Source organism: Mobula birostris, chromosome 25, assembly GCF_030028105.1.
Source record: "Mobula birostris isolate sMobBir1 chromosome 25, sMobBir1.hap1, whole genome shotgun sequence".
NCBI lineage: Eukaryota > Metazoa > Chordata > Chondrichthyes > Myliobatiformes > Myliobatidae > Mobula > Mobula birostris.
The window spans coordinates 1,503,787-1,514,508 of NC_092394.1; the positions used below are offsets into that span (position 1 = coordinate 1,503,787).

A 10,722-nucleotide genomic window follows, 5' to 3' on the forward strand; every position below is an offset into this window, starting at 1 on the left:
GCTTTGTGGCTAAGTTTGCTGATGATACGGAGATAGGTGGAGGGGCCAGTAGTGCTGAGGAAACAGAGAGTCTGCAGAGAGACTTGGATAGATTGGAAGAATGGGCAAAGAAGTGGCAAATGAAATACAATGTTGGAAAGTGTATGGTTATGCACTTTGGTAGAAGAAATAAATGGGCAGATGATTATTTAAATGAGGAAAGAATTCAAAGTTCTGAGATGCAACGAGCTGGGGAGTCCTCGTGCAGGATACCCTTAAGGTTAACCTCCAGGTTGAGTCAGTGGTGAAGAAGACAAATGCAATGTTGGCATTCATTTCTAGAGGAATAGAGTATAGGAGCAGGGATGTGATGTTGAGGCTCTATAAGGCGCTGGTGAGACCTCACTTGGAGTATTGTGGGCGGTTTTGGTCTCCTTATGTAAGAAAGGATGTGCTGACTTTGGAGAGGGTACAGAGAAGATTCACTAGAATGATTCTGGGAATGAGAGGGTTAACATATGAGGAAAGTTTGACCACTCTTGGACTGTATTCCTTGGAGTTTAGAACAATGAGGGGAGATCTCATAGTAACATTTCAAATGTTGAAAGGCATGGACAGAGTGGATGTGGCAAAGTTGTTTCCCATGATGGGGGAGTCTAGTACGAGAAGGCATGACTTAAAGATTGAAGGGCGCCCATTCAGAACAAGAGTTGCGAAGAAATTTTTAGCCAGAGGGTGGTGAATCTGTGGAATTTGTTGCCACGGGCGGCAGTGGAGGCCAAGTCATTGGGCGTATTTAAGGCAGAGATTGATAGATATCTGAGTAGCCAGGGCATCAAAGGTTATGGTGAGAAGGCGGGGGAGTGGGACTAAATGGGAGAATGGATTAGCTCATGATTTAAATGGCGGAGCAGACTCGATGGGCCGAATAGCCGACTTCTGCTCCTTTGTCTTATGGTCTTATGGATACTGAGTCTGTAAGCCATCATAGACTTAGTGAAATATGGGCAAGTACAGGTATATAAAACGGCGGGTGTATGTGCAGTTCCACAAAACACAATGAACAATGGCCCGAAGGAATACTGGTAACACATTACAGTCGTGTGGTCGGGGCAGGTTCGGGGGGTGGGGTTGCGGGGCGGAGTGAATTGGAGTAAAATGAGATGAACAAAGTGCCGGTGGAACCTATAAGTTACTGTAAAAAGTCGGTAGGAGGACCTTGTGGGCCGAATTGTTTCCCAACGGCTTTATCATTCTGTAATCTTACACACGCACAGCCTGTTCTGTGGAGTAAATGCCGTCGCGGTCACAGAACCACACGCTCTCTCCTATCCTGTATCCTGATAAAGTGTAACGGGGCTGGCCGGCTGTGTCCACCCCACTGAACACTGCTTCCCCCCACACCCGTGCACCGTCCCGGCGGTGACTCTATACCTCCAGGTCTGCCGGTGGCGTCACGGACTGTGTGTGTGTGTGTGTGTCTGTCTGTGCATCTGTCACTCTGTGTGTCAGTGTGTCACTCTGTCTCTCCACCCCCCCCACCCCCCCACCCCCCCACCGAGTGGAGTTTTGAGTCCTGTCCCGGATTGCTTGCTGTGTCCGAGGAAGGTGTGAATCTGTCTAGCGACCCCCCTCCCGATCCGGATGGAGCGACAGCCGCTGGGAAGTGGATTGGGAAGCGAACGAACACTCGGGACTCTCCGAGACTAAAGCCAACCCACGGCGTCCGATGGACGGACGGGGCAGGGAAGCACCTGGAGGTGAGGACGGGGGCGGGTCTTGGATTCGGGGAAAGAGGTGAGGGGTCTGAGTGCGAAAGGATGTTGGCTGGGGTGGAGGAGTGCTGGAGAGGGGTCTGGATGGGGCAGGTCAGGCTGGCGGTTCACTTTGACGCCATATCTCCCTCTCTGTCTTTCCAATTCTCTCCACCTCTCACTCCCCCCTTTTCCCCCAACCCTCCCTCCCCCTCCACTTCCTTACCCGCCCCAGATACCAGGCCCTCGACCCCGTGTTTGCCGCAGACAATAGGGCCAGTGCTTGTGGGTGATGGCCAACGCAGGAGGAAGAGGACCATTTTTAGCCAGTGGCAGCTGGGGGAGCTGGAGGAGGCATTTGCGGAGACTCCCTACCCGGGCATCAGTGTGAGGGAAAGGTTGGCTGAGACCATCGGGCTGCCCGAGGCCAAAATCCAGGTGAGTACAGTCAGCAAAGGCAGTGAGATTGCCTGCGTAACCTCGCTTGGGCGGGGGTGGTGGGAGAGGTCCGACAGGAGTCATTAGGTGACTCACAAACGAGGGGACAGATTCACGAACTGAGGGTCTAGTCATTTATAACTGAAATCATAGCTATATGGCATTGACACAGGCCTTCTAGCCTGACCGGTCCATGCTGACCATGGTTACCTATCCAGACAGTCCCATTACCTGCATTTGGAAAAGGTATATGATATACAAAGGAATTGGTGAGACCACACTTGGAGTTTTGTCACCCTGTTATAGAAAAGATATTATTAAACTAGGAAGAGTGCTGGAAAGGCTTACCAGGATGTTGACAGTAACTGGGTGCCTGAGTTACAAGGAGAGGTTGAGTAGACTAGGACTTTATTCCCTGCAGTGTAGGAGACTGAGGAGTGACCCAAGATCAGGATGAAAGTACACACTCTTTTTCCTAGGGAGAGGGGGGTCCTAAAAAGGAGGGTATAGGTTTAAGATCTGTTAGTCTTGTGAGAATATGGATCTGCGCCTGGAAAGTCTTTACTCTCCAGGGCACAGGCCTGGTCAAGGTTGTAGAAACATAGAAAATAGGTGCAGGAGTAGGCCATTCGGCCCTTCGAGCCTGCACCGCCATTCAGTATGATCATGGCTGATCATCCAACTCAGAACCCTGTACCTGCCTTCCCTCCATACCCCCTGATCCCTTTAGCCACAAGGGCCATATCTAACTCCCTCTTAAATATAGCCAATGAACTGGCCTCAACTGTTTCCTGTGGCAGAGAATTCCACAGATTCACCACTCTCTGTGTGAAGAAGTTTTTCCTAATCTCGGTCCTAAAAGGCTTCCCCTTTATCCTCAAACTGTGACCCCTCGTTCTGAACTTCCCCAACATCGGGAACAATCTTCCTGCATCTAGCTTGTCCAATCCCTTTAGGATTTTATACGTTTCAATCAGATCCCCCCTCAATCTTCTAAATTCCAACGAGTATAAGCCTAGTTGATCCAGTCTTTCATCATATGAAAGTCCTGCCATCCCAGGAATCAATCTGGCAAGGATGTCTTTCCTCAGATTAGGCAACCAAAACTGCACACAATACTCCAGGTGTGGTCTCACCAAGGCCTTGTACAACTGCAGTAGTACCTCCCTGCTCCTGTACTCGAATCCTCTCGCTATAAGTGCCAGCATACCATTCGCTTTTTTCACTGCCTGCTGTACCTGCATGCCCACTTTCAATGACTGGTGTATAATGACACCCAGGTCTCGTTGCACCTCCCCTTTTCCTAATCGGCCACCATTCAGATAATAATCTGTTTTCCTGTTTTTGACACCAAAGTGGATAACTTCACATTTATCCACATTAAATTGCATCTGCCATGAATTTGCCCACTCACCTAACCTATCCAAGTCACCCTGCATCCTCTTAGCATCCTCCTCACAGCTAGCACTGCCGCCCAGCTTCGTGTCATCCGCAAACTTGGAGATGCTGCATTTAATTCCCTCATCCAAGTCATTAATATATAATGTAAACAACTGGGGTCCCAGCACTGAGCCTTGCGGTACCCCACTAGTCACTGCCTGCCATTCTGAAAAGGTCCCGTTTATTCCCACTCTTTGCTTCCTGTCTGCTAACCAATTCTCTATCCACATCAATACCATACCCCCAATACCGTGTGCTTTAAGTTTGCACACTAATCTCCTGTGTGGGACCTTGTCAAAAGCCTTTTGAAAATCCAAATATACCACATCCACTGGTTCTCCCCTATCCACTCTACTAGTTACATCCTCAAAAAATTCTATGAGATTCATCAGACATGATTTTCCTTTCACAAATCCATGCTGACTTTGTCCGATGATTTCACCGCTTTCCAAATGTGCTGTTATCACATCTTTGATAACTGACTCTAGCAGTTTCCCCACCACCAATGTTAGGCTAACCGGTCTATAATTCCCCGGTCTGGGCAAGGTTGTATGGAAGACTGACAGTTGCCCAATGCTGCAAGTGTCCCCTCTCCACGACACTGATGTTGTCCAAGGGAAGGGCGAGGGCCGATACAGCTTGGCACCAGTGTCGTCGCAGAGCAATGTGCGGTTAAGTGCCTTGCTCAAGGACACAACACGCTGCCTCGGCTGGGGATCAAACTCACAACCTTCAGATCGCTAGTCCAATGCCTTAACCACTTGGCCACATGCCCACATGTTTAAGATCAGAGTTGAGAGATATAAAAGGTACGTTACAGGCAGCTTCTTCAAGCAGAGGGTGGCATGTGTTAGGAACAAGCTACCAGGAATAATGATTGATGTGAGCACATCAGTAATGTTTAAAATTCATCCATACAAGTCTATGAACAGCAGAAGTTCAGAAGTCTATGAGCCAAACATGGGCAGATGCCACTAACTCAGTGGGCATGGATGAGTTGGGCTGAAATGCCCCTTTCTCTGCCATATGACTGTAGGCTCTGGCATTGCAAACTGGTACCACGCACAGTGAGGGCTGTCCCGGGCGCCATGCATGTTTTTCAGAGTCAAACAATTTCCCTGTGCTTGTTTCTGTGCGTGGGGTTGGGGCTGTGTCTTCATTCCTGGCCACATTATTGTTCTTCTCTCAATTATCCATGGAGGAACGGCAGGTGTATAAAACAGGCAATAGTCACTCAGTATCTGATGTACACACCACAATTACCTACCTGGTCTAGATGCCAGTAAACAGAAAGGGTTGGTGGCAAAACAGTTCTGGTCCCATACTCAAAGAAACCCTCCCAGAGCAGGTAAGGAGCATGGATCCTGGTAAACCCCAAGAAGGGAGTCGTGAAGAGGTGACCAGGTTGTGACTACTGAACACCTTCCACGATAATTGATTCTGGAAATGTTCCTGTGCATTGTTAGAGAGCAAATGAGAGCCACAGTGTGAGAGAAGGAGAATGGGGAACTGCTGCCCAATTTGCCCGACATCATATGCTGGTAAAATGCTGAAATCCATTGCAAGGACTGTGTGATCAAAGATTAACTGAGTTGAGCAGAGTCAATGTAATACACAAACAGAAATCATGTTTGATCATATGTGCTGATCTTTAAGAACGTAGCCAGTAAACAAGCTGAGCTGATCTGAGAACTGGTTAGTCAACAGAACACAAGGAGTGAGTCTCAATGCATCATTCTCAGGGTGTATTTGGTCAGGGACCATGGTGATTAGCACTGGGGCCAGCTAGTCATCACCTAAAACAAAGGTAACATTAGACTTGCTAATGACACAAAACCCGAGAGAATGTTGTGAAGAGGCTTGAAGTTGAGGTGGACGTGCTGAGGGGTGGCGGGTGGGAACAAGAGGCAAGAGGTTTCATCTCAAGGTATTTCCTTAAACAGCAAGGGATTTTCAAAGGGACAAAAACCCTGAAAATTGATGCAGGTTCAGTACAAGGTCAGGAAGGTGAAAGAAAATGTGAAAGGTCTCATGCTGCAGTTGTACAGGGGCCAGTGAAACTGCACATGGACTACTGTGTACAACTTGGTCACCTTATCTTACAGAATGGATGGCAGGGTGGAGATGTGTCTGTACCAAAGGAAGTTTGAGGTGTTCTTTACCTCTGCTAACCTGCAGGTCATCCTTTGGCAAGGTGTAGCACCTGCTTAGCTGCCCGTGCCCCCCCCCCCACTGATCAGGGTCTCATGAGGCCATGGGAGCAGGTGGTGGATGGTCGTATGAGCAGCCGGTGCATATCACAAGTCCTGGTTACGTGACCACTGACACCAGGCAGACAATCTCTGCAGAGTATTGATAACGGCTGGGGTCACCCGTCTTGTAAAGGCACTGTTCAGAAGAAGGCAATGGCAAACCACTTCTGCAGAAAAATTTGCCAAGAACAATCATGGTCAAAGACCATGATCGTCTACAACATATGGCACAGCACATAATGAACGAACGATCTTACAAAAAGATGAGCTTGTTGTAGAGGGAGTACAGTGAAGATTCAGATGACATACAGGGATAGCAGGCAGGTCACATGGGGGAGATGGAGGGTAAGGATCTGCTGTCAAGGATTTAAGTCAGAGGTGAGCTCATTAAAAAGTACAAGTAAAGGGGTGGGTGGTGCAAGGATAATTCCCCCAAGGAGCCTAGAACCGGGGCAGAGTGTCGGAAGAAGTAGTTGGCCAAGTTGGACTGAAATCAGAAATGTCTCTGCCAGAGGCAGTGAATCTTTGGGATTCTCAGGGGATTACTTGACTGAGAATATTCAAGGCAGAAACTAATACATTTTTACATGGAACTGAGAGTGTGGGGGTGCCATGCGAGGTGATACTGAGAAAAATGTTCAGCTGTGATCTTGTTGAATGTGTGAGCAGTTGACTTCTGTTAAATACTGTTGTGTGTGTGGCAAGAAATGCCTCCTCACTCTCCCACTGAACCATTGCTACCTCCGAACCTCCATTTTTCTAGTTATTTCTTGGTCCATCACACCACGGGGTGTAGAAACAGGGAAAACCAGTCAGCCTGTCCTGAGACTGCTCCATAGCTGGTCTGACATTTAGTCCCTGCTCTCTCTGAGCAACCCTCGATCTGTTCACTGATTGGAGTCCATCTCAGTCTTAAATATACACAAGGACTCTGGCCCACAGCTCTCTGTGGTAACATGTCCCACACTGTCAGTCCTCAGAAAAATTCCTCGAAGCGCCCTGATACGCTAACTCTGCCATGGCCAGTCCCAAGCCCAGCTGCGAAAGCAGGAGGGCTGGCCATGAGGCTGGCAACCCCATCCTGTAAAAACCCAGAAACACCGGGAGAAGCTCCACAGACCTCATCTCTGGGAGAGGAAGAGGAAGGATCTGCAAGGATGGGCTACAGCTGGAGCTGTGAAAGACTGGCCCAGGACAAAGGACTCGGGTGAGCTGCTTAGAACAGAACCCCTTTATTCTGCACCCATGCCCTCTGGTTCCTGACTGCCTCATGACAGGAAAGGCATTTTTAACATTTACCGTCTCTTACTGAGAACCTTATCTGTTTCAGTAAGATGACCTCTCATTCTTCTAAATCCCTGTGAGGAAAGTCCCAACTTGTTTACCCCTCCTCCTAGAATAGTCCCTCCATACCTCAGGTCATCCTGGTGACTATCAGAACCACATCTACAGAAGTATGAAAGAATATTCCCCAGGCTGCTCCACCAGGCGAGGGAAGAGATTGCTGAGCCTCTGGCTAGGATCTTTATGTCCTCGTTGTCCACGGGAATGGTACTGGAGGATTGGAGGGAGGTGAATGTTGTCCCCTTGTTCAAAAAAGGTAGTAGGGCTAGTCCGGGTAATTATAGACCAGTGAGCCTTACGTCTGTGGTGGGAAAGCTGTTGGAAAAGATTCTTAGAGATAGGATCTATAGGCATTTAGAGAATCATGGTCTGATCAGGGACAGTCAGCATGGCTTTGTGAAGGGCAGATCGTGTCTAACAAGCCTGATAGAGTTCTTTGAGGAGGTGACCAGGCATATAGATGAGGGTAGTGCAGTGGATGTGATCTACATGGATTTTAGTAAGGCATTTGACAAGGTTCCACATGGTAGGCTTATTCAAAAAGTCAGAAGGCATGGGATCCAGGGAAGTTTGGCCAGGTGGATTCAGAATTGGCTTGCCTGCAGAAGGCAGAGGGTGGTGGTGGAGGGAGTACATTCAGATTGGAGGATTGTGACTAGTGGTGTCCCAAAAGGATCTGTTCTGGGACCTCTACTTTTCATGATTTTTATTAACGACCTGGATGTGGGGGTAGAAGGGTGGGTTGGCAAGTTTGCAGATGACACAAACGTTGGTGGTGTTGTAGATAGTGTAGAGGATTGTCGAAGATTGCAGAGAGACATTGATAGGATGCAGAAGTGGGCTGAGAAGTGGCAGATGGAGTTCAACCTGGAGAAGTGTGAGGTGGTACACTTTGGAAGGATAGACTCCAAGGCAGAGTACAAAGTAAGTGGCAGGATACTTGGTAGTGTGGAGGAGCAGAGGGATCTGGGGGTACATGTCCACAGATGCCTGAAAGTTGCCTCACAGGTAGATAGGGTAGTTAAGAAAGCTTATGGGGTGTTAGCTTTCATAAGTCGAGGGATAGAGTTTAAGAGTTGCAAGGTAATGATGCAGCTCTATAAAACTCTGGTTAGGCCACACTTGGGGTACTGTGTCCAGTTCTGGTCACCTCACTATAGGAAGGATGTGGAAGCATTGGAAAGGGTACAGAGGAGATTTACCAGAATGCTGCCTGGTTTAGAGAGTATGGATTATGATCAGAGATTAAGGGAGCTAGGGCTTTACTCTTTGAAGAGGAGGAGGATGAGAGGAGACATGATAGAGGTATACAAGATATTAAGAGGAATAGATAGAGTGGACAGCCAGTGCCTCTTCCCCAGGGCACCACTGTTCAGTACAAGAGGACATGGCTTTAAGGTAAGGGGTGGGAAGTTCAAGGAGGATATTAGAGGAAAGTTTCTTTACTCAGAGAGTAGTTGGTGTGTGGAATGCACTGCCTGAGTCAGTGGTGGAGGCAGATACACTAGTGAAGTTTAAGAGACTACTAGACAGGTATATGGAGGAATTTAAGGTGGGGGGTTATATGGGAGGCAGGGTTTAAGGGTCGGCACAACATTGTGGGCCGAAGGGCCTGTACTGTGCTGTTCTATTCTATGTTCTATAATATCTTTTTTGAATTAGCAAGACCAGAATCCTTCTGTAGTTGTGGTCTCATGAGTGTACTATAGTGAGACCTTAGTACAGTAATCAACACTCTGATCCCTTTTTTAAAAAAAAAGGAGCCAAATGCTCAATGCATTCAGACACAAAGCTGTTAGGGTCTAATCACCTTCGCCATCTCTTCTCCATTCCCTAGGCCTGCCCCCTTTTGATTTCCGTCTTCTCAGTTTGCTTTCTACTGCTTTTCAATTCATTGCTGCCTTGCTTCCGTAAGAGTTGTAAGCAATGGCACTAGTCTCTTCCTGGCAGTGTTGTAATGTCACCTGGTGCCTTCAGGTGGATCTGATTGTTTTACCAGCTGAGCTGACATACAAGGGGATCTGGAAACAGTGAGTGCAGGCAGTTATCACATCTGACCCAATCTGTCCACACAGAGGTAAAGCATCCAGTGTTGCAGCCCTCCCCTGCAGCTCTGTCCATGTCATTCACTCCCATCATGTGGGGATAGGGCAGATGCTCAATACATCAGTCACATTACGTGCACAACTCGGCAGCCAGCTGAATGATCGCTTGTTGTTTTACAGGTCTGGTTCCAGAACCGTCGGGCTCGGTGCACAAAACAGGCCAGGAGGGGGAAGAGGAGGAGATGCCTGGGAGGGTGGTGTCCACCCTTGGCTCCTGCCTACATGGGGCTGGGCAGCGGGGCCCAGGTCTGCAGCACCCCCAGAGCAGGAAGGCACAGCTGTCCAAACTGGTACCAGGAATGGGCGGGCGGGGTACAGATCTCCAGCGAGAAGATCACAGCTTGGGCTCCTGACCACGCCGTGACCACAGACAGCGACAACCTTAGATGTCGGAACAAACGAGACAGGGCAGCTCCCTCCTGTCGGCACGCTGCCCAAGTCGTCCCACAACTGAAATCACTAGCTGAAGACCAAGGCACATCTGGGTCTTACACCTCCCTCCGCCTCACCTCAGACCTAATTTACAGTGCAGCCATTGTCACCAATGTGTAACAGAGCCCAGCCTCCCACGATGATGTACAGGGTTATCAGACCTTATCTACATTGTCACCCCAGTCTCTTCCCACAGTTAGACCAGGAGAGACAGCCCACCTATCTCTCCGTTAGAGCAGACGTCTCTGCCCTTCCACAGTTTTCTGTACACTTCCTTCCCTGAATTCAGCCTCATGGTGAAAGACCCACCTGGTATCAGGGTGGTCTGCAAGGACAGGGAGCAAGATCTGATCTCAGACATCTCCTTAGCTTAGCCTGGTCATGTTCAGAGGGAGCTGTGTTCAGTTTATGATGGAGAGAGTAGTCTTCAACCCGTCTCACCATCACACTTTCACCAGTGGTTATTGTGCCTGCAGTAGTCCACACTCTAGACGGGGGTGGGGGGGGGATAAGGCAGGGGCAAATCAAAGGACACGGAGGAGGTGGGTAATATAGTGTGCTCCACATCACTGGTTTATTGGTCTATTTGGCCTGGGAATGATGAGACTGTGATCTCCATCTTCCTCTCCTCTATATTAACTATGAGTTAGAGGGACAGAAGGCTGGACACACCCTGGTTTGGAGAGTTACTATTTGTTCATGTGTCATGTTGTCCTTGGGTAGGGAAGACTTCGGGTTGATATACGAGCAGAGAGCGAATGGGGACAATCCCTGGGCTTGTATTTACAGCACTCCTGCCCCACTCCCACTACCGTAAACCCTAAAGAACCCTAGGAAGCTCGGTGCCAGGGGCAGTTCCTTCACATCCGGGAGATGGGAGGCAGAAGGGTGGAACTCGGGTAAGATCGGGAGACTGGGCAAAGTGCTGGAGTGACCGGACCATTAGGCAGGTGGAACAGTGAAGATGGTCTCAGTCAC

At 48.9% G+C, this 10,722-nt stretch overlaps 1 protein-coding gene across 1 annotated transcript; it reads left to right on the plus strand.

Moving 5' to 3' along the window:
- Window positions 1–1,708: 1,708 nt before the first annotated feature.
- On the plus strand, window positions 1,709–9,930 carry LOC140187801 (homeobox protein SEBOX-like). The gene is made up of 3 exons (XM_072243554.1): window positions 1,709–1,739; window positions 1,969–2,171; window positions 9,433–9,930. The coding sequence occupies exons 1-3, from the start codon at window positions 1,709–1,711 to the stop codon at window positions 9,862–9,864; spliced, it is 666 nt and encodes a 221-aa protein (XP_072099655.1). The 3' UTR covers window positions 9,865–9,930.
- The last annotated feature ends 792 nt before the right edge of the window (window positions 9,931–10,722 follow it).

Bases quoted from the DNA above. Each gene is read 5' to 3' on its own strand.
- LOC140187801 (XM_072243554.1), top strand. From the start codon at position 1,709: ATGGACGGACGGGGCAGGGAAGCACCTGGAG. The intron at 1,740-1,968 runs GTGAGGACGGGG...TACCCGCCCCAG, and splicing joins GGGCAGGGAAGCACCTGGAG to ATACCAGGCCCTCGACCCCG. The intron at 2,172-9,432 runs GTGAGTACAGTC...GTTGTTTTACAG, and splicing joins TGCCCGAGGCCAAAATCCAG to GTCTGGTTCCAGAACCGTCG.